The sequence below is a fragment of the Magallana gigas genome, chromosome 4, assembly GCF_963853765.1.
Source record: "Magallana gigas chromosome 4, xbMagGiga1.1, whole genome shotgun sequence".
Taxonomy (NCBI): domain Eukaryota; kingdom Metazoa; phylum Mollusca; class Bivalvia; order Ostreida; family Ostreidae; genus Magallana; species Magallana gigas.
The window spans coordinates 56,083,259-56,106,933 of NC_088856.1; the positions used below are offsets into that span (position 1 = coordinate 56,083,259).

Consider the following 23,675-nt stretch of genomic DNA (forward strand, 5'->3'; position numbering starts at 1 on the left):
GCCATTGTGATCAACTTAGATCCTCACTATAAACCGGGATCTCATTGGGTTTGTCTGTATTTAAGTGGCAATAGGGTAGAATATTTCGATTCTTATGGGTTACCCCCCTTTTCTAAAAACATCAAAGTCTTTCTTGACAAGAACAGTAACGACATACATTATAATCAAAGACAATATCAGGATTTCAATACCGATGTGTGCGGACAATACTGTGTTTATTTTCTACATGAGAGACACAGGCGAGGGAGTGTGGCGTTAGACCGTTTATTTCCTGAAAATTGGAAACCCAAACAAACAGATCGTATTGTCTTTAATTGGTTTAATCAAACCTATCGTAAACCTAAAACCCGCAGGGGACAGTGCTGTAAGACCTTCAAAGAAAATTGTATTTGCTGGGAAAAAACTTGGCAAGGATTCAAAAATTGATGACGTGATTGGAAAAACCCAGAGCTCTAGTGGGAAAAACCCATGACGTCATTGGAAATACCCACAGAGGCTTTATAACAGAGCACTCCTTGACAATTCATCATCACTTTTTTTGAGCTCTGATGGGAAACATATTTTCCAAACCAGTAAAGAAAATGAACACCTATGAAAAAGACATCATTCCTGACGATAGGAAATTCTATGAAATGACTGAAGAGGATGAGTATGAATCGACGATGAATGCTAAAGAAGGAGGCTTAGACATCATTCCTGAGGAAAGGAAATTCGACCCACCCCTGTATGAGCCCCCGGAGGAGGTCGATGAGGGTGGTGCTGATGATGAAATGAGTTCCGATATAACCTCTGACATAACCGCTGAGGAAGAGGATCAATTGGAAGAGGAAAGAGAAAAAAAGAGAAGGAAGGAGATGAGAGAAAAAGAGGAGGAGGAAGAAGAGGAGGAGGAGGAGGAAAAGAAAGAAGAAATGGGTGAATTGCAGGAGATGGGAGCAACAGTCCAGGAGATGGGAGCAACGGCAATGGAGCCCCCAGTTGACAAACTAAGTTTAGTGTACAACGAGTGCAGAGTCTACAGAGAACAGGAAAAAAAGAGAAAAAGGGCTGAGAAATGGGAACTAGACCAAGAAAAAAGAAAAGCCCTTAGAGAACTAAAATTTAAACTGCTGAATGAAAGTTACAGAAAATTGACGAAAATCGAGGGAAATGACCTGGAACTTTTGAAGATGCTTCAGATCTGTCAGGTGATTGAAAAACTTAAGAAACTATAAACTGTCTTTTTTTGTAAAAGAATATTCATTGATGTTATTCATTGTAAATATTCATTGTAAATATCGTTTTTTTTGTAAAAAGAAAAAAGATGGTGCTAAGGACGACGACGAATATTACTGGCATTTAAAAGTATCAGTTGAAAGATCGGAAATGGTTGGAAGAAGTTTTTATTTCCTTGGAGGTCAATTAGTGAAAAAGAGACACTGTTCAATCTAAAAAACATGTTCATTATATCTTTGTTATTTGTTCTTTATCATTCATTGTTTGAATAAAAAATGTTACTGTTCAATTATGGTAGTTATTCCTTTTTTCAAAAAAAGGACCCTGGTCCTAAAAAATAACAACTCTTAAAATTTTTTAAAATACATTTTTATTTCAATCAATAACCAAATGGAAGTGTGTTAAAATGTTCAATGATCTGGCGTTTATCATAAACAATTTGATATTTCTTAGTGAATGGTTTTGTCAATAATTCATGTCTCTTGGTCCTCTGAATCTTATGAGGATAGTTCACGGTAACATCAGGTAATTGATTAAAAATCATTTTCTCAAGAGCATCCATTGTTACAATTTGAGAAGCTCGATGATTTAAAGTCAGTCCTTTCACTTTTTGTACGGTCTTTCCCGTATCGGTTTCGAAGGCATAGTTTTTGGGTCCTCCCGACATGAATTTGGTAATGTGTCCTCCTTCCAATTCATCGGTCCATCCTCCTAAGCTATTGACAATGGTGGGGTTGTAGAGTCCATCGACGTGTTGATAAATGATACTGTCTGTATCGAAATAAAGAACACGCTCTCCTAATTTTTCTAAAGTGTCATACAAATGTAGTCGAGCATGAGCGGTAGTAAAAGCAGCCAAGACCACATTCCCAAAAGGACAGTCTTCGATGAAATCTTTTTTTTCCACGTAATTAATTAATATCATATCAGAATCAGGTTTTTTCAAGTTATTCAACAATTCAATTCCTTTGACTTCCAAAGTAGTGTCCTGCAACATTTTAGTAAGTTGTTCTTGTTGAGTCAAATATTCAATCTTAGGCAACTGCAAACGCTGAGCAAATTTTCCCCACAAACAATTTAGAAATAACTTTGCAATAGTTCGTCTTACTGGATTTTTTTCAATTTCTATGGGGTTCAAGACTAATTTCTCCCGCTGATAAATTTCATTCCGATAGATCCGTTGCTGTTCTTCGGTCTCGCATTCAGGGGGATACCCCGAGGCCTCCTGCTTGATTTTTAAAAAGGTGTCGATATAAGTTCTAAATAAATCCTGACTTTTTTGAGGAAAATGCCACACTTCGTAGATTTTTTGAATCTCATATCCGCATTCCAAGGCTTTTTGAAGTTCCGTAGTCACCCAGGTTCCAATCAATGAGCGTTCACAAGCAGAATGCTGGCAGCGATAAGAAGGATCTTGAAAACCCTCTTGAGCACAGGTACGACATAATGGAAAGAGCAGCTTTCCACCAGTACGATAAGGCAACACAGGATGATACAATCCTCGAGGGGGTAATACCTGGCACTGAATCAGTCCGAAATAACTATGAACGTCCTGAAAATCCTTCGTGATGATTTCTGGATGCCCCATGGGAAAGGGTCTATACTTTAAAACAAAGGGATATAAAGAACAGACATCCACGTATCTCATATGCCCCTCAGTACAATACAATCGCGTAGCATTTGTTCGCCCTCCGTACAAAGCTTGACGAGGATTCAAGGGGTCTTGAAAGTCCAAATTTTCCATAAAGCGCTGCATGTCAATGTTGTTTTTCATTTCCTTATCGAAATCATGCTCCCATATGCTCACTACGTGATATCCTTTTTCCTTTAGAAAATGTTCTCGCCTTAGGGTCTCTTCGTACAGCCCGCCGTAGGTGCAATCCACCCGATGGGGATGATAATTAGCTTCAAGTTCAGGATGGCATATGGGGCACCCATGCCAATAGCACCCGTAAAATTCGTACACGGTGTTAGTATTATCATCGTAACCGTCTACGGTATAGGAACCCACTTGAATCTCTCCCCCATTCTTTGCATGCTGAATAAATTTACCCTCTCGACTCATCCAGGCTACCCATCGACAGGCTTTCATGGAAAATTGTCGAGCCGGATCGTACCCCATGTTAGGAATAATGGCAATACTGTCTTGGGGCATAAAGCCTCTACGGTAGGCCAAATTTGCAGTGCTAGCAAATGTAATGGCTTCCTGAAAGGGGTTCACCTGTACCAAATTTTCTATAGTCTTTCTAAAATGAGCACAACATCGCTGTAAAATATCAACATCGGATATGCAATAGGCCAAAAATTCCTTTTGAAAATCAAACAGTTTCCCTTCCTTTTGCTGGTACCATTGATAAAATGCTTTACGCCCAGAAGAGCTCATGTCGTCAGGATTATAGAAGGAAGGAGGCGGGTAGGGACCCACATAATTTTGATTCCGTTCAGTATTGAAAAAATGAGGAAAATATCCTTTTTTAAGTTCTTCAAATCCAAAGGCAGAGGGCATTTTAGATAAGGCAAAAGGCAAATAGTTGTAAGAATCTATAAACTTTAATCCCAGAACTTGCATGGATAAAATCTTAGTTCCATTCATGATCACCGTGGGAGTGACACAAGAAGTGTGTACCAAGTAATTCAAAATGAACTGTCCGTCGTATCCCTTAAAATTGTGAGCAATCACGATAGCATCCTTATGCAAAAGCAGACATTGGTTTTTTTGAGTGGGGTGAGTTTGAGACTGAAAAAGCCATTCCATAAATTGAGTTAAGGTGTCAGAACCCCTAAACAGATGTCTTCGACCCCCTAAGAAATCACAATGAGAACAAGTTTGGTCCACAGGTAGGTGATCGCAATGTTGACAGACTCGATGAGCCACACAGAGATTAGGAACATGGATTCCATTTTCTTGAGTACACTCGAAATCGAAATAAATATACAGCTGAAGTTGCTTTCCTTCTTTAGGAACAGATTTCACTTGAACAAAACATTGATGTTCTCTGTCTACCATTTTCCTACAAATCCTGCACCATTTATTTTGCCCACATTTATGATGTGCTAACAATTTTTTACTCATCCAAGTCTGACAATCAGGGCATCGATCCATTAAACTACATACATTCGCATCTGTTTTATTACTGTAGGGTTGCAAATGTCTCTGATAACAATTCCTACTTTTAAAATATCCATTACATTGAGAACAATGTATGCTACTACCATCAGCAGGACAAGGACAATCGGCCAAACAAAAAGAACAAAGGTGGGGACATTTCACTCTATGATCTTCGATGTGAGCATATCCAACATCGCAATAGTTGCAATAATAAGGGTTTTCAGTCAAGCCGGGCATGGACAAGATGGTGTCGTAATGATCTTTATCCAGCAAAATGTTCAAACAAACTCCATCTCCCTTTCCTCTGTACATGACCTCCAACTTCAATCTAGAACATGCTTTAAATTGAAATATTTTAAGGCGATATTCAGGAGCTAGGATATTTTGTAACTTGTCCCATTCTGCGGGTCCACAAGGTAAATCAGGATCACAGTTGGCTAATTTCATCAATTCCAAAGCTTCCTTTTTCTGCTGAGGAGAAAGTACATCAATTCGTTTAATGCGATCCCACTTTTTTTTCCATTCTCCCAACTTCACATTATCCTGAGGTTTTTGGCTGTGTAACCGAGCTACGACAATAGCTCTTGGGAGACAAAGAGAATCATTTCCATTTTCAATTTTTAATAAAGATCTCTTCCTTCTTTTGAACATGACTTTGTTGGAATGTAAATGTTTTGCAGATTGCCCACCACTCCCTTGAGGATATTTCACATGAAACAATTCAAATTCAGCAGACCCATCCGTAATGGTAAATTCTTTCTTAGACTGTTGAACACCTTCAATCTTACTTAAAATTGTACTTTCATTTAAATTCTTGGACTGGGTAAATTCGTACCAAACATCAGAATCGAGAGAGGGGTGTCGAATATTCAACCGCAAATAATCGTTAGGATTACACTGCATCCTTTCTTTTACTTCTTTCAACATTTGACTTAATAATCTCCGAACAAAATTACTGTCTGAAGGCAAAGCACGAAAATTAACAGTGTAAACATTTTGTTTTACTTTAAATTTTCTAGACTTGCGTCCCCTATCTAACCTGATCTTATAAAAATCAGATACAACTTTTCTTTTGCCATTTTTAACAACTTCTTTTTTATTAGGTTTTAATTCTTTTCTACTTCTTTTCTCTTTCAATTCTTTTAATTGTTGTTGAATTCTTCTTCTTTTGTGCCTTAAAAGAAGCAATTGATTTTTTAAAATACTTTCTTTTACATTCATCCCACTCATCTCCTTTTCTCCTGATAAACAGAAATGATCAATTCTTAGAAAGCCTATGGTATATATCTTCTGTAACAGATTAATTGGTAAAAAGGAAAAACCAATGACGTCATTGGAAAAACCAAAACTCTATTTCCCATTTGACGTCATTGGAAAAACCCAAAGCTCTTACTCCCCAGTGGAAATCCCCATGACGTCATTGGAATTTCCAGAAATAAGGTCATAAAAAGAGAGCATCTACCAACGGTCAGGCATTCACAATCGAAATGGCTTCAGGCGATGAAGACAGAAAAATGGACGTCACAGAAGAAAAAGGAGAGAGCATTCCGCCAAAAGAGGTTAGCAACGATTTAAAACATTTTGAAAATACCTGCTGGGAGAACTACCGATTAAAACAAAATGACCTATGGGATCAGTACGTAGAAACAGCATGGAAAGTGTACCAAGAAAAATACGTAGAAAAAGCAAAACAAACGCACGAAGAATTGCAGGAAAAACTAAAGGATGAATACAGAAAAAAGGGATACAATGTCAAAAGTGTGGGACCCCCAATACCGTTTGAGGACTACAAAAAAGACATGAGAAAACTCGGATACAAATTGGTAAACCCCTGCAAACATGACAAAAATAGATGGCAGAGAATTGAATTGAGTCCAGAAGAAAGAGAAGCAGACCAAAAAGAAGAAGAAATGGAGGCAGCTCAAAAAGCAGAGGAAATAGAAGAAGCTCTAAAAGCAGAAGAAATGGAAATAGCTAGAAAAGCAGAAGAAATCAAAGCTGCTAGATTTCCAACTCGACCATGTTCAAACCCTCCCAAACCATTAGGATTCTCTGCACTAATGCCTCAAAATGACAGTGGATTCTTTCCCTTCAAAATCAGAGATTTACCTAAACGTCCGAAATACTCCATTCCCACTCCATGGGGAGAATGGGAAACAGGAAAAGAAAGAGTGGAACGTCTAAAACAAGAAAAAAAGGAAGACGAAGATTTCAAAAAACAACTGAATATCCAATTTCGTAGAAGAGTAAGAGACAACCCTCATATCAATTTCTCAACCGACAACTTTGGAAGTGGGAAACACATCAAAAACATAGATGAAAAGGTAAAAGACCTGCTTGAGGATCCACATTATCCAGAGGCCAAATTCAACAGTCTGAAATGCGAGACACTCTTAGTATCCAATGAACTAGACGATACGAGAAAAGAACTGGAAGACACCAAAAAAGAACTGGAGGACACCAAAAAGAAACTGACTGAATTGCCTGAATTTAAAGAACAAAGCAAAATGATACTTGAAGGATACAAAAAAGAACTAGAAGAAATCAGTAAAGAACTAGAGGACATCAAAGAAGAAATTCAGAAAGCCAAAGAAGAAGAAGAAAAAAAAGAAAAAAAAGAAAACCTGAAATCAAAAATGGAAGAATTTCTGTCAAATATCAAACTAGATCCAGCAGAATACATCGTTCCATTATTTGAAAAACCACCGGGAACCAGAATGGATTGGATGAAATCGGATGCCAGTAGAGCAACATGGAGCTTCTACATCAAACCAGAACAAGCCAAAAATGACAAATTCAAGGCCATGAGACTTCTGCTATCAGAATACTGTCACAAATTCTGCTTAGTGGAAAACGGAGTAACTCATAACATCAACGGAGAATTCCAATTGAAAAAACCAATGAACATCAAGGGACTAACAGACCTACTTGGACCCAACATCTATATCAACGGGGGCCCTAAAGAACTAACCACTGAAAATTGGTCTATGGCTGCAAAATTCGACCAGAAAGACTACTTCAACATCTCTTTCACAGATGAAACAAAAGGAACCATTTCAAAATTCAACATTGGTAATAAACCCAAACCTGTGGTGTGTAGACTGAAGCAAAGATCAAGAGCCACAGCTGGAGAAATGTCATCTGATAAACCCAAAAAAGAGGAAGAAAAACCCCAACCAGAGGAAAGAAAACCCCAAACAGAGGAAAAAATGGAAGACAAAATGGAAACTGAGGTAAAAATGGAAGACAAAATGGAAACTGAGGTAAAAATGGAAGAAGATGAAGCTGAAATTCACATGGAAGAAAATGAAGAGGAAGTGATATCTGAATTTCATATCAAATGACTAATTATTATCATCAAATTCCTGTATTTTCTTGTCATAGGACTCCTAGTATTCATTCATATCATCTGTGCTTTACCATTCTTGTTATTTATCATTGTTCATCTTCTCTTCACCAATTTCACATTGTTCTTCTTTTCATCTCCATGATTTTCCTCATTAGGCTCAAACAATCAGGGATGTTCAATAGTTCTTGATATTTGTTGTTTGTTGTTTGTCATTTTGAATTTCAAGTAAGATTCCCATTGCTGTTGTTTGTTGTTGTTGTTGTTTATCCTCAATAAAACTATTTTTAACCTTTATGACGTCATTTTTCCATTTGACCTTTGACCCCCCTATATAGACGGATGTAAAGTGCACTCATTTGACCCCCCTATATAGACGCCTTATACTACTTACAATGTACATACAGCTGGTGTTCTTCCAATTATAAAAGTTTTAATCATAAACCTGGAGAGATGTACTCTACATTTCTTTTAAAAAGTAAAAAAAAAATAAAAAAAATAATAAAAGGAGAATATCTGGGTAGTGGAACGCGATTTGAGCTGACGTGCGCTGTCTTTGACTCGAGTTTTAAAGTTATAGACCGTTTCCTTTAACAAAATGATTCACGTTTTCTGTCACAGCCTTCAGAACAATCGAGATGAAGACAATCTTTCCTTTTTCCAATATCCTGATCGGTAATATCCATCATAGGTCAGCGGTAAGTCCCCTTGTCCTAAACCCATGGTTAATTTCCGCCCCTTTAGTATGTACAGAGGAAGATTATAGAAAATTCAGACTAAAAAAGCCGACCTATCTCCACTTGCATCTTTAGGTGTACTTAAAGCAGTTTAAGGAAAATGCTGTCAGGGTAATTTTAAAAAGATAAACAAAAAATAAATAAAATATATTATTTCTCCTTTGCCTTATCACAACCAAATAAGGAAAACAAGCATGCGCCAATAGTAATTTTTTTTTGGGGGGGGGTGTTATATTTGTTTCCATGGGAGAAACAATACTGATTTCCGGTACCTTTACAATGTGAATTTTAACCCACCCCAACAAGCTCCCCCAGATCTGCGCATGAGGAAGTACACGAGGAGAGAAAATGTTACGATTAAAATTACATGGACGTACATTATTCTTCGCTTATTCAATACTGGTCGTCCTTTACTAAGAACACCCCCCCCCCCCCCCCCGGCCAATGGAAATAATCAAATAATCAAGACTTTTCCCAAAAACCAACAGGAAGTTCACAAGGACTTGGTCCATTTCAGTGTCTAGTATTTTGTTTCATATTTGAATGATAGAACACAGTCGTCCACATCATGTATAAAGGAGTATGTATATATTTAGCACATCAATAAACGGTGCAGTGACATCCAAAGTATGCACATCTCATTCATGGCTTGACAGATTATATATAGCTTTTCAATGACATATAATTGCATAACACTCAGGAAAAAGGCAATGTACTGTCATTTTTTAAATTATGGCATAATAGAAAACACATTCTAGCAATAACGTGTTTTCTCTGGCGTATGGTACTTTTTCTTTCATTTTAAGAATACATTTAGGCTTCGGTGAAGTTTATTTCTTTTAATAAATGATTATTAATAACTGGCTACATTTTCAACATAACCCGCATTCTTTGGATTATCTAAATTTGCATTAAATTAAAGGAATTATTAATTTTCTTTTCATTTAAACATCTTCCCAAGTCAAGGTTTTCAGATCCGCTCCGCTACTCGATCAGAGACCTTTAGTTTGGGACGATGTCATATAATATGCCATTGGGATTCTTATTTTTAGTCATTCAACATTCTATAAGCACGACGTGGTTCATGGATTTTTAAAAACTAATATATAAATGTATTTGACTGAGAATGAACTAAATATTCATCAGAAACAAACTTAGGGTGGTATGCGACATTTCCATATTGTGACAATCTTTCTATCGAAATAAAAATTAAAATCAAGTATATTTGTAAAAAAAAAATTCTTTCCCGAAATAGTTTCCTTACACCTTAGAGCATTGGGTATGGGCATTTGAGTAGGTCATGAGTTCGACACCCATTTGGAATTTCACAATTTTTATCTTTCCACAAAAAAAAAAAAATAAATATAAATATTTGAGGTCATATATTGAACAATTTAAAAATTCAAAACGGGTAAAAGTATTTCAAATATAGTGTACTTTTATCCACATTAATATCAGGAGGTGTTTCATACCACTTTTAAAACTATTTTCATCTGTATGGCCCAAGTCAATACAACTACATGTACTTCCCTTTTGATCCACAATAAGTATAAACTTAGTTCATGAATTCAATTTCAACGACTGAACTTAGAGATTAATGACACTCTAGGTACTGTAAGGTATTGCCAGATAATAGAATCACCCAATACATTACCCACATGGACTTCAATCCAAGAAAACTTCCTTATCGGTGACTTCAGATCGCTTTCCAGGGATCTAAAATTCTGGTGAACGGCTGTAAATCGTCTACAAACTCGCTACATTCACCCACAGGCGCGGTGACTATTAACGGTGTCTTGTTTTTGACTATACTATTAATTAATAAACTATTATCCCAAGCGAAAAATAACGTCTAGTAGTTGATGGAGGTTTTTAATGGGGGGGGGGGGGTAATGTGGTAACGATTGCCTTTGACATGCAGGAAGGGGGGGACTCTACACAATATCATGCATTCGTTTCATAAGAAAATACTGACCGACTCTGGTAACCTAAAAATCTGAAAATGTACATTGTAGCTAGAGCGTTGGTGCACTTAATGACCGACAGTGCAGATATACATATACAGTGTATAATACCATCATGTTGTAACATATTCTTGAACATCTTCTTGTGCATGTACTATTACATATGTACATGTAATTTTTTTTCTTTTAATATCTATAATATCTTACTTCTAACAAAAATTAAATAAAACAAAAACAAAGAGCGTTTATTCTTCTTCTCGATTTAATCGATGAGACCGAGTACACATTTGTTACGGCGTCTTACACCATCGCGGTAAAATCGTGGCCCCGCGATCACCGCGATGACAATACCGCGACCGTGTATCGCGAAAACGATTAAACACCATTACGGTGTCGCGGGAAAATACGGGATCCGCGTTGGTCGTAGTGTGTTACATGTACCATTTACTATTACATGTGTCTGTTAATTTCTCTTGCAGAAAACGGGACCAGGAGTAATATCTGGATGAATGGATACGTTCGTGGCCTGTTAAATTAAAATGTGTGCGACACATGTATAAAAATAAAATTGAATTTATTGGTCTAGTTATGTAAAGTTGTTGTGTATGAATGTAGAACATTAGTAAAATCATAATGAATATTACATGTATTATAGAGACTTGGTACAAAAGATAATAACATAATGCAATCTTATGTGATCTATACAGTTTTAATCAAGAAGTCTTAGGTTGTAGTCCTAACGCGTATGAATACACCCGTGAATCAACACTGTATCCTGACTTTGCATAATCTGAAACAAATCAATCAAAGATTAAGGAGGCTTAATGGTCAACGAATTAACAATGTTAACAATCAGATCTACCTGAACATTTGAAGAATGATAGTTATGACCATACACAATAATTTGATAAAGAAAAATATAAATATTATAGCTTTAAAATCTGAATATTTTCCTATATCTGTATACAGAACTCTTCATTTTATTGAGATTAATACAGTCTAAAAATGGCCACTACCGTCTTGCCCTCTTAAGTTTACAAGTAAATTTACACTCATTACATATAGGCTGCATGGGATCTCTTTTTAAAAGATATAAAATATGTGGAATTTTCTGACAATTATACGAGGGTCAATCAAAAATACGAAGACTTTTGTCATAGCTATGTTACTTAACGTCATATCATTACTAAATTTGGTAGACATAATTAAGCAATAGTTTCAAACAATTTGCAAGAGAAAAATTCAATGTATTCCTTTATTTCTAAGAATTATTTAGAATCTAATCCTGCAAAATCGAGGTCACGGCGAACGGTCAAAATTTGTGTTATGTCAACAATAAACCATATAATGTTGAAAGTAATATCTCTATAAATTGGGCTTAAAACCAAATAATATTGAAACCTCAAATTAAGTTTTGTCTTGGTATTCTATGTTCCAAATAATGACAGGATATATTGTTTTATCGAAAAGATATTAGTAACTAAAGACAGATAGTCCTCTTTAGAATTGACTATATACATGGACGTCGCCGGGCATCACGGCGCAACGAGATGTACAAACAAAATGGATTTAACTCAGGAAAAAGCCGACATAAGCTGTGAAAATGCTCAATGGTGCAAAAAATAAGACAACAATTATTTGCAAGTTTGTGTTTAACTGTAATTAATTTTGTGGGGGTGGTGGTAACTGTATTTTGAATATAAAACAGTCTGAAAGAGAGTAGAATATCTGTAAATATTGGGTCAAAAAATAAGTAACGTCAACCGACGTTCAGGGTTATCCTTACTGTAAACTAAGAGATACACGGTTAGAAAATGAAACTTTGAAGAACTAACTTATGATTCTCGAACAAACGTGTGCAAATAAGATGTTAAGTGGTTCAGTGCCATTTTAAATTGTAAGGAGAAAGGCACAAGAGACTAAGCGTGATATAAAGATGGGTTATATCTGTAAACTGTGCGTGTTTAATCTTGACGTCATGTTTTGAACGTTACCGTGCGCCGTGGTAACAAAACATGTTGTTTTTGAAAAGGTGTAACAAAAATACCGTTTCATCAAATGGACTAAAACTTTGCATATCAATAACATAGGTGTTGGTGCACAGATTAATCTGTTAAGTATGACTTTCATGAAAAATATATGATAGACAGCCACATTGTCTTCGTATTTTTTGATTGACCCTCGTAATAGTCATAATAAAGATAAAATTTTAAAATAAAAATAATAAAAGTGACCATTATAATAAACCAAAGTAGACCAGTTAATAGCAGGTAAAATTGTGACCACGCAAAACAAAATACACCCCACAGTGGCAATACTAGTATTGACAAGATTTACTTGTACATGCCAATGTACTGAGTGGACCAACAGAAGGGGTTACAATATGTTTTCTCTATCAGATATACATACTTGTATATCAATAAAACCTTGACCTTTGACTTATTGATCATAATATGGGACATCTACTTCTAAGGGGCATTAAGTTTAAGGTTGAGTCATCTATTGGTGTAATGGTCAATTTCAAAGATAGTGTGACCCTTGACCTTAAACTTTGCAAACTCAAAATCAATAAAAGGGTCATCTATGTTTTAGGAGGAGGGGCACCTGCGCATTAATGTTAAAGTATGTACAGCAAATGTTTTTAAGATATTGACCTGACAACCTACATGTAGCAGTTATGATAAGATTTACTTTACCCTTGGCCTAAAGTCCCTTTAATAAAGGTCATCTTGTTCATAGCAAGCTCCTGTTTAAATACTGTCCAGCAAAGCATTATCTTTATGTAAAATACTGATTAAAAAACCACACTAACCAAACAGACAAGAAAAACACTATGCACCTTAGATTAAGTTGGGAGACATAAAAAATCAATTTGAGTAAACTGAACTCTGTACCATTCTAATTAATGAAGTATCCTGATTAACAATGTAAATAGTTTTTTCTTTGTCCTTGCCATTGGCTAATTTTTGTTTGTTTTGTCAAATAAAAATCAGGTGCTATAAGAATGAAAAGCACTGAGTTAAGATTACCATCCAGTCTTTGTAGGAGGTCGTCCACAGGAATTAATACCACTTCTATAAACTCTGGACAAAAACAAAATAAATGCATGAAAGTAATAGTTTGGAAATCAGATTGCCGATTATAAGAAAATTTATTTTGCTTATTAGAAAAAAAAAGTGTCTTGGTGGAGAGAGAGAGAGAGAGAGAGAGAGAGAGAGAGAGAGAGAGAGAGAGAGAGAGAGAGAGAGAGAGAGAGAGAATATATCTTGTTTTACCAGAAAAAATTAGGACTTAGCGAAGAGAGAGAGAGAGAGAGAGAATGAGAGAGAGAGAGAGAGAGGGAGAGAGTATAGAAGATATATTTGTTTTACCAGAGAAAAAATATGGCTTAGCGATGAGAGAGAGATGATAAATTAGATAAACAAAATACATTTTGACAAATAAATGTAGAGGATACATGAAAGTGTGAGAAAAATCATATGTTCTAAATCTCCAAGTGTCTATAGATTCACTTCACTACAAAACAAATGATTAAAGATATACTTTAGAGGGGCATAATATCATTCACATGCTTGTCACACCATCTACTGTACAACTTCTCTTAAGTCAGTACACATCCTCAAATGTATAGACGGTGAAGGATTTTAACGAGCATAAATCAGGTAAAATACTTTACATGGTCCTCTTACCTGATTCTTCTGCAAGTCGTGATGGTAAGATGAAACAGAAAAATAAACGCTTTTCAAAAATCAATTAAACACAGCAATGTGTAGTATATTTTTATACATGTAGTTTGTACAATTTTATTTTAGAATAAAGAGGGACAGATGTTTGATTTATTTTTTTCAGCTACAGAAATCAAGGGCGAAAGGTAAATGATGGATTGACAAAAAACTATCTCACCAGTCTTCTGTTGTGGGTTTTGATTTTTCTCATCATTGCCATCAATCTGAATAATAAACAAAAAACCCATATTTTCAATTCTTATAAAAAGCCATAAACTGATCAAGTCTCATCATATCCATCATATTAAGTCTCATAAAAAATCAATGTATACTGGACTCATCATTGCCATCAATGAATATACATGTAAATGTACATGTACATGTAAAAGATAAAAAAAACATACAACATACAACATACTCAAGTAGCACCAAAAGAGCACCAATGCCATTTGTTATGTTTGCATGAATGATATATACATGCAGGTGTATATTGATTAATAAGAAGTTTTAAAAAGAGCAAGAGTTAGAAACTGTGGGTATAACATACTGTTCAGGAGAGGTAATTTAATTTCTTACATATTTTTACAGGGTACACGTATTAATATTTCACATGGAGATTCAACTTAGGGAATCTCGTCAGTCACAAATTAACCATCATAATTACTCGAAATCTACTTGAAATTTTAAAGATTTCTAGTCATAAACCATAATAAAGTAAAAAAAAAAACCTTCATATTTTACTTTTTGTATTATGAGTATTTTCCTTTATTTTTATATAGAACTCTTCTTTTCTATAGAAAGTCTGTATATATTCTAAAAACGGCTACAATGACCATCAAGCCCTCTTAATAGGTTGATCAAGCTCTAAGTGTTATCATAGCTGCTGTTTTTGTGATTAATTTACATTTGTTTAAGCCTTATTTACTTATTCCAGTAACTGTGATATTGTTTAGACTTTTCTACTAAAACATTATGAAATATACTGCAGTATTGGTTGCTTGAAGACAAAAATTCACTGGCTTTTCCAAAAAATGGTGTCCAAGGGAAATAACTCTGAGAGAAATATGTTACATCAAAACTATCTAATGTATATCACCTCAATCTAATCAAAATTAAATCTTTGATCCCCTCCTTTGTGTAGTGATCTTACTGGAGCGGATCAAAGATCTAGTTTTAATGACCCTGGACTCACCTCCACTGTGACTAGCTGTACCGTTGTGTTCCCAAGGCCAGGGTCAAAACACAGAGCTGTAACCAGACAAACAAAACAGTCCTCATTCCTTTTCTGAACAAAGATCATGGCTGTCTCAATGTTCTGCCTTCTATCAGTCCAAATCAACTTTTACAGAAAACACATCAAATTCAGATCAGGATGATGTAATAGCTGATGAAATACCCAAATATAAGAGTATAATTATATTACAAGAAAAATCATAATGTATTTAGCTTTTTTCTTTACTCATACACACCTGTCTCAAGTTTTGTTTTGCCTTACTTAATTTCAGGGTTTTTTTTTTTTTACATAAATCCCATCACCTGTAGTTCATAAGTATTTATTGACTGGTCTATAACCAGCACTCTCATGTCAAAATCTGAACTATAATATGCATGATTCATCAGATATAACATATAAAAAGCTGATTCGGAGCAATAAAAACCAAACAAATATCAAATAAATACATGTAAAACCATTTTAACAAGGCCTTGGACTTTCAGTAACAAGTTAAAAATGATGCTGTTTTCAAGCGAAATATACACCGATTGAGTAGTCTTAGCTCAAAATCCAGACAAATCTTGTTGATTTCTAAGAGCCATGGCTGATTGGCTAGCAACGATATAGACAGGCCTACGTCACAATGCTGTTGACACAACTACCCAAAGCCCAAGCTCTTGTTAAAATGATTCTAATTCAATAACATGTAATAACTATTCTCACTATATTACAGGCTTCCATTTGGATTGTTACCTGATGCATTAATCATACTTATAACTTTCCCATACTGACTTACCTGGGGTGACATGTTTGACTGAGGCTGTGTACCCTGTTTCTTCGTAAAGCTCTCGGACGGCCGCCGTTTCAGGAGATTCACCAGCATCCACGAGGCCTGCAACAAAAAGTCAGATATCTGGTAGTTCACTTATCATGGTTTAAAGTGCTTTAAAAATAAACAGGAGTTATGATTAAGCATACAGACCCCCCCCCTCCCCCCCCCCCCAAAAAAAAAATGAGAAAAACAAACACCCCAAAAACAAACACATAAAAAAAACAACAACAACAAAAACAACCAAAAAATAATGTACAAAACAAAACATAACAAAAGTCACCGTAGAAAGGAAAGAACAACCCCCTTTCCCCTTAACAAAAAGAATCAACAACTCAAGAGCAATAAACAAACTAATAAAGTATACACAATAACAGAAGACAGGATCATGTAGACGTACCAGCAGGAAATTCCACGGTGCAGCATTTCATCGGTGGACGATTTTGGAGGACCAGCACGATACAGTCAAACTTCAGCATCCGCTTCAGGATTGCGATGATACCAACAGCTGTCAGATAAATAACAAGTGCACTGTCTGTTGTTAATGAAGGTATCACCCTAAACTATATTTTGACCTCACTTAAAAATTTCTTAATAAAGTTTACTGTGATTATATAAATATCTACGCACCATCGGCTGAATCTGTTTGTCGTGTTGTCCGCTTCACACACTCCCACTGTCTTTGTATAGAGCAGAACAATCAAAATACCCATTACATGTATAATTTTTCTGACAGTATTAGTGATTTTTTAAAGTTTATTATCAATTATACAAACAATGATTTTTTAAATGGCTTTAAAGAGACATGGTCATGATTTTGATTTAATTTCATTTTTCTATTTTTGATGTTCACAATGATTCATTAGGCATTTCTAATAAGTCAACCAAATTGTTTGACAGTCGTGGAGGTTAAAAGCGAGACAAAGAAATTTTTGTTATGTAAACAAAGTTCAGGTCATGGTTTTGTTAAGTGCATACATTTTTCAAAACTCCAGTTTAATAAGACCTAAAATGAATAAGACAAACAATAGGAACTGTTTATTTATGTGCAAAATAAATTAGCAGATAGAAAATCAGCTTGAAAAAGAACTTTACTGATATATTGAACCAATGTAAACAAAAACATGGCACGAGCTTTGTGTGCTTGATAAAGTGTTGTGAGCCCTGTATCTTGCTTATAAATCTACCACTGACACTCAAATTTTGCTTGATATGATCGTTAGAAATGCATTACTAAAACATTGTAAACAATTAAACAACAACAAAATAAAGTTTGAACCAAATTCTTACAATGTCCTTTAAACTGTGACTTTCAAAAAAAAAAATCTCAAAATCTTGCATATAAATACAATAAATACAAGTAAATAACTCTTTTTTTATTTTTTGTTAGATGTGAGGTTTATACAGATCATTGATATAACATACCTTTCTCTTCCCGTAGGATCTGTGTAGGTGATATTATTCAAGGAAAGCCACTTTCCTCTTGCAACTTCCTAAAGAAAATTTAAACAAAAACGATAAGTAAACTAGAATAAATTAGCAACAACAGTGACTATAAACAAAGAAAAACATTTCATTGACTTGCATCAAATATCAAAGTAAATGCAATCACATGGGTATTTTGAATAAAAGTTAGACATTTGAATAAGCATTTTAAAGAATTAATTCCTTTTTAGCTACACGTAAATAAACAATAATTAAAAAAAAACCACCCAATCAAATCAATAATATTTGAATTCACGACTGTGTACAAAATTGGACAGAACTACATTAATGATTATTGCAGCTATTAAGACCCCTCACAGGGGCTCGTCACGAAGTTTTTTCAACCTTCTATATATATACCACCTCTATACTATAAAATACATATAGTGTATTTTATAGTATAGAGGTGGTATATATAGAAGGTTGAAAAAACTTCGTGACGAGCCCCAGTGACCCCTTGAGGCTTTTGAATTTTATTTTAAAGAGCAGACCTCTTCTTTCACAAATTTGGCAGCGTTTGGAGAAGCCATGGTATAGAATGCTTGTATTAATTTTACTCTCCTTAATGAAGTTGTTCTCTTTTGTAAACGCAGAACGGAACTAAAAGTACACAAACACATTGACGATAGAAACGTCTCTGCCTTGTACTTTCACTTTTAAAAGGAAATTTCGAGCCCGATCGTTATGCTGTATTTGAACTCCTCATTGGCTTCTATTATAATATATTTATTTTAATAAATTAATAATAAACTTTTTTTGAGGGATTGATGGTCGTGGCCTTGGACTGTATTAATTTTCTTTACAAGAGCTCCATAAAAGATTATAGGAAAAGATTGCAGGAAAATACCCAAATTTAAAAGCTAGAATACTATGATTTGGATTTTTCCCTATTTTATATTATAGTTTATAGATCAGTCTTAAAATTTAGGAAGCTCTGGTGGTTAATTTGTTAACCAGCCTCCTTAATTAAACTAACTTGGTGTATAGGCTTGTTCATCGACGATTTTCAATTTTGAAATATGCTACACAACCATATATTTTTTTTAGGTTTAAAATTTTAGTTCATAGTCATAATCGGCGTATAACAGCATGTGGTTTTAATTATAAAAAAAAATAACATGGTAAAATCCTATTGAATTTAAGAAATCGTCATTATGCAGCATTGATAGATTTCAGTTTTAAATAACAGATTTGTAAATATGATAGTAAAGGTATTTAATATTGCGATCTTGATCTAGACTTCTTGGTTTTTTTTTCATTTATAAACATTAGTCGGAAATAAGATATAAAATTATAAAAAGACATTGTCTCTCCAATGTCCTTAATTATGAAATAAAGTTTGTCATTGTTTATCGCAGAAAATATATATATTTTTTTTTTTTTTTTTTTAACATTTTTCAGTGTCTTTGTCCGCAAGAGTCCAAAAAATTCAAATGACGTATTCTTGGGGCGCAAACGGGGTTTGCATAATCTAATATTTAACCGTACAATTGCTGAAAATAATATAAATATACATGTAATTAATAAGGAATCATTCTTTGATTATTGTGAAAAGATCAAATAGGGTCAGGGTGATCAAATTTTATAAAGAGCCCTTCAACCTTTGTTGGATTTAATAACGCCCCAGCCAAATTTATCACCTCATAATACTCAAGGAATGATTCTTTAAATTCTTAAAAATTGCTGCCTGATATTCATTAACGCTGGACATCGTTCCTTGCTGGTGCTATATGGGCTAGCCGCTACAATTAATTAACTAAAATTGATGTAATAATGTTTTTGAAAAAAATGTAACGTTTTATCCCACCCAAAGCTCTCGGACAGTGGACAATATTTATCAAAATACTGTAAAATTAATCGTTCTTTCTTTCACGTTTAGGATTCATGAACTTTGTTTTAAAGAACATTTTAAAGTCCTCCATACTGCTTCGTGTAGATTCTATCATGTTTTTTAAGGTCTTCCGTTTCCAACGGAAGACCTTTCTATTATTGTGCGGGAAAAAAATTAAGATTATTCTTATTTTTCTTTTTTTTTTTTTGTTTCCTAGACGCGAACTTTGAGGCTTCATATCTAGCTCATTTCTAAACGGTTTTTGCTCAAATTTTCAGGGCTAATGTACTTTACAAAACACTATCTTAAGCAATTCATAAAATGTAGAATTCCCTTTCCGTTAAAGAGTTATTCCCCTTTTAATTTTTTTTAGGGCCTTTTGTTTCCAGACAAAGGCTCCGAGACTATGATCGCAGGGAATGGGAATCCAACGAATTTGAATAACAGAGACATTGTAGTTGTGCACATCTGTTTATGTTTTTAGATTACGTTTTTTATTTAGGAAAAGGTAGGGGGTCAAAAAACAGGATTCAAAAAAGTGCAAAAATTTAGACATGTTTTCCTTTATATCTTTTGAACGAAAAAAATTTTGTAAAGACATGTAGAATAAAAGTTGTGCAAAATAACAAGGGCTTTCATTTGACACCAATAAAAAGGGGCTGGCCCCTTAAATTAAGGGCCAATGGCCCCTAAAACATTTTGCTTAATAACTCAAAAACGGTTAGGATTTTGATATGGCTGTCGCTGGAAAAGTTGTTTGTTGGGATCTCATGAAGGTCGTTTCAATGTTATTTTGTAAGTGGTTTGTGTAGTATGAGTGTAAAAAGCTTTACATGTTAGCATGTACCTGTTTTTATTTGACAAGTTAACGAAAGACTTTGTGCGTACAACTGGCATGAAGTTACCGCAGAAAGTATGCTGGTTTATACAGGAGGCATTAATTCATAAGAATTTTTTTTTTAGAATACATGCTTTTTTTTAGGAGTTTAAGTCGTTGTTAAGTTCTTATAGTGCACAATCCTTAAAAACGGGAATTGGAAAACAAAACATTCTTTTTTTTTTTCTAGTAAAACACAAAATATGGAATGAAAAAAATATATGCATTACCTTTTTAATATAAACATCATGCATTCAAAATCTACCTTGAATCAGAGCTGTGTGTGTACCATTACGTAAGCTCTCCCTCGCCCGCGGCCGAGAAAGTCGGTCACCGTGGTCGCGGCTGGACTACCTAGCGGTCAGTGGTTATCTAATACACGAGAGTTGCGTCTCTCATATATGAATTTATTTAGCCGCGAACTCAAGAATTGTTTCAGTTTTGATTACACAAAATCTTTTGTGGATTAAACGATTGGATGTCAAGTAAGAAATACATGTAGTTCATTTAATTAATAAAAGCAATGTCATTCTCTAAAGCAATAATAGACATAGATCAATTGTGGGTTTTTAGTTTAAAATAAAGAACTTCTATTTGATAGAGTAAGGTCATTATACTGCAAACTTTTCAAATCTTCCTTGGTTCTGAGCTGTGCGTTTCTGTGCGTTGTACCTTTACGTAATCTATCCTTCGCCCACGGCCGAGGAGATCAGCCACGGCTGCATTACCTAGCGGTAAGCGGTTATTTAATACACAAGATTCTCACACCGCGACTTACACTTGCATACATATGAACGTGTTTGAGTTAATATAGCCGTATATACAAGAACTGTTTTAGTTTTATGTTATAAAGGTTTGTCCTAATTGTATATATTTAATGAAATATTTGAGTGTAAATGAATATTAATGAACGATATTACTCCATATCGGAAAAATCGTTAGACATAAACTAATGGTTGGTTGGTTTATGTAAACTACTTTAAAAACTGTACAATTAATGTTTTAAATCAACACCCCCACCCCACCCCCCTCAAATATTAAACCTTTAAATAATGATCATCCCTCGCACATGGCTGAGGAGATCCGGCGCGAGTGGTTAAGTGATCCGCGGTCGGTTCGTGTTCTTCTACATGTACCTTATGACGCGTTTATGTTTCATATTTTGCACGGACACAACTTTATTTTATTATGTTTTCAACTATTATATTGGTTTAAGATAAAGTTATTTTACTTTTACAGTTGATGAAGCATTGATTTATACGATAGCGTACAAGGTAGTTTAAAAATCAAATCAAATTATAATCAAAGTTCCATGTTACATGTTTGCGGTAGGTGCTAGCACGATAAAGGAATGCCCTGAATTGAGGCATTCGATGATTATTTTAGAAAATATTCACATGAGTTTAAACAACTTTAGATTAGATTCTATCGGTCACATATTAATCACTTCTGTAGTTTCATTGTGGATGCGAACTCATTGCTGCCCCCCCCCCCCACCCACTCCTCCCGCCCCGCTGACAGGTGCTCGCGCTGGATTTTTTTTTAATTGGAGAAAAGATATCAAGATCTGCCGAAAAACATTTTTGGTGGTTTCTTCTTATGTGTAACATTTTGTTTCACTTTCCCACCCCTTTGTTTATTCGGCCAGTCTGTGTTAATTCAATTGCCGCATGCGATCGAGAATCTTGTGCCGCTTCAGCGCACACAGCTCAGAACATTTATAGCCCCAGGTCATCAATTGTTATGTATTTGAGTAACAGTTGGAAGGGTGATTTTACTACATAAAATAATAAAATCATAATATAATCTATTTTAATTGAGTACCATGCCTATAGATTCCCATAATAATTAATTTTTTTATTTCCTTTCAATGTTTACATTTAATTTTGTTCAAATAATTAATAAATTTTCTATCATTTAAATTGTGTGCTTTATCAAATTCTGATTCCGATTACCTTGAATTCATTAATTTTCCATTGGCTTTTGACAAAAGAGAGACGCCTGACCATCCAATGAAAACAAATACACAGAGTTTGATTGACAGGTTCAGCCAGGTGCAGGTCTCGCCCGATGTCCGAGGTTATGTGTGCTGCTTGTACACAGCCGAATGGTCTCAGTAAGAGTTATCGATGTAAATAGATAATAAAAATACATGCTTATCAAAACATGATCGTGCAAGTTAAAGTTGATTTAGGTTTGTTCCAATAGAAATCATGTTTCGCTAACTGTATTTAATATTTTTTATGTATAGCGAATTTTAATATTGTTTCAGTACTGAAACATCGCATGAAAACGTTAAATATACATGTACTCTGTAACTAGTCGTCTTTTAATACATATACCTTTCTTTTGTTTGTTAAAAATTCGTTCAATTTTGTTAAAGTAATGTAAAACACGCGCGCCATTTTGAAACAATTAACTTGTCAGAGAGTTCCGAATGAAATCTGATGAACGTTTCAAACGGTTCTCGCACGCTTTGCTCGAAACGATTTACACGCTTTGCCCGAAACGCTAAACGGTTTACATGAAACTCTAAAAGGTTTACACGAAACGTTTCTCGCACGTTGGCCGCACGCTTTTTTGGTGTAGTAGTACGTTTTAGGGTCTGTAAATTTTGTCAGCACGCAATTCTAAACTTGCACATAGTCTTCTAAAATTTAGAAATATTTTAATATAGAAGTTATCTTTGAGAAAAGTTTACGTGTTTTGTAGACGAGTTCAGTTTAAAAAAGAAATACAATTCCTGACATGAATCATGAGTACATACTGTTTAATGTTTATAACAATGCTTGCTACCCTTTGAAAATTTAACTCGCCATTAAACATGATCTCATTTTTTAAACAATGTTTGAAACGATTACATCAACTCTGCTCGACAAATAGTTTTCCTAAAATATTTTCTTCCTTTTTTTTTCAAAACACGTTTTATATACAGACTTTCAATTACAACACATTTTATAACAAAAGCAGAACTGAAAGTATAGTCATTATAATCGTAACATATATTTTCAACTCGCAGCAACAACGGAAGACCTACTCGGGGCTTTGCCACGAGCTCTGCTCTAGTTTAAATTGTAATATTTACATTCAAAATATTATTGCATGTAAAGCGTATGAAAAGCTACTGCAGTAAGACCGTAACACACACAGGGTACTCAAAGGTTAGAATGACTAGTCACAGTCGTTGAACTCTGTAAAATGCAACGTCACAAGCGAGAATAAAAGTTCACGCATGTGGCTGTTACAGTAGCTCTTCCATTAATTTGAACTTACCCTTAGGATAAAACAGAAATTTTGACGTTTAAATCACACTTGCAGACCAGGCAAGAAGTTAAAAAAATGTA

General features: G+C 34.7%; 3 protein-coding genes and 2 long non-coding RNA genes across 9 annotated transcripts; 2 read left to right on the forward strand and 3 right to left on the reverse strand.

Moving 5' to 3' along the window:
* Window positions 1-1,594: 1,594 nt before the first annotated feature.
* LOC117687452 (uncharacterized) lies at window positions 1,595-3,337 on the reverse strand. The gene has a single exon (XM_034463974.1). The coding sequence runs from the start codon at window positions 3,335-3,337 to the stop codon at window positions 1,595-1,597; it is 1,743 nt and encodes a 580-aa protein (XP_034319865.1).
* Window positions 3,338-5,811: 2,474 nt separating this feature from the next.
* LOC117687451 (DNA ligase 1-like) lies at window positions 5,812-7,668 on the forward strand. Its single transcript, XM_034463962.2, has one exon. It carries the CDS (start codon window positions 5,812-5,814, stop codon window positions 7,666-7,668), a length of 1,857 nt encoding a protein of 618 aa, XP_034319853.2.
* Window positions 7,669-10,928: 3,260 nt separating this feature from the next.
* LOC136274988 (uncharacterized) lies at window positions 10,929-13,616 on the reverse strand. The gene is made up of 2 exons (XR_010713463.1): window positions 13,401-13,616; window positions 10,929-11,161 (listed from the first exon to the last, which is right to left on the reverse strand). It is a non-coding gene; the product is annotated as an uncharacterized lncRNA (long non-coding RNA).
* Window positions 13,617-14,028: 412 nt separating this feature from the next.
* Window positions 14,029-18,276, reverse strand: LOC136274987 (ADP-sugar pyrophosphatase-like). 4 transcript variants are annotated; one of them, XM_066083164.1, is made up of 8 exons: window positions 18,115-18,276; window positions 17,564-17,631; window positions 16,769-16,818; window positions 16,539-16,646; window positions 16,106-16,201; window positions 15,289-15,344; window positions 14,275-14,320; window positions 14,029-14,069 (listed from the first exon to the last, which is right to left on the reverse strand). In XM_066083164.1, exons 1-8 carry the CDS (start codon window positions 18,241-18,243, stop codon window positions 14,044-14,046), a joined length of 579 nt encoding a protein of 192 aa, XP_065939236.1. In that variant the 5' UTR covers window positions 18,244-18,276; the 3' UTR covers window positions 14,029-14,043. The 4 variants fall into 4 exon arrangements, 3 of the variants coding, with proteins under 3 accessions (XP_065939236.1, XP_065939237.1, XP_065939238.1); XR_010713461.1 differs by lacking the exon at window positions 14,029-14,069 and having other exon boundaries at window positions 15,193-15,344; XM_066083165.1 differs by lacking the exons at window positions 14,029-14,069; window positions 14,275-14,320 and adding an exon at window positions 14,403-14,450.
* A 2,273-nt stretch (window positions 18,277-20,549) lies between these two features.
* LOC136274983 (uncharacterized) lies at window positions 20,550-22,660 on the forward strand. 2 transcript variants are annotated; one of them, XR_010713458.1, is made up of 2 exons: window positions 20,550-20,691; window positions 22,325-22,660. It is a non-coding gene; the product is annotated as an uncharacterized lncRNA (long non-coding RNA). The 2 variants fall into 2 exon arrangements; XR_010713456.1 differs by lacking the exon at window positions 20,550-20,691 and adding an exon at window positions 20,823-21,065.
* The last annotated feature ends 1,015 nt before the right edge of the window (window positions 22,661-23,675 follow it).

Coding starts and splice junctions, on each gene's coding strand:
- LOC117687452 (XM_034463974.1), bottom strand. CDS start 3,337: ATGGGGTACGATCCGGCTCGACAATTTTCCATGAAAGCCTGTCGATGG.
- LOC117687451 (XM_034463962.2), top strand. CDS start 5,812: ATGGCTTCAGGCGATGAAGACAGAAAAATGGACGTCACAGAAGAAAAA.
- LOC136274987 (XM_066083164.1), bottom strand. CDS start 18,243: ATGTGTTTGTGTACTTTTAGTTCCGTTCTGCGTTTACAAAAGAGAACA. Junction 17,632..18,114: donor CCAAATTTGTGAAAGAAGAG/GTCTGCTCTTTA, acceptor AATTTTCTTTAG/GAAGTTGCAAGAGGAAAGTG. Junction 16,647..16,768: donor ACAAACAGATTCAGCCGATG/GTGCGTAGATAT, acceptor TTTATCTGACAG/CTGTTGGTATCATCGCAATC.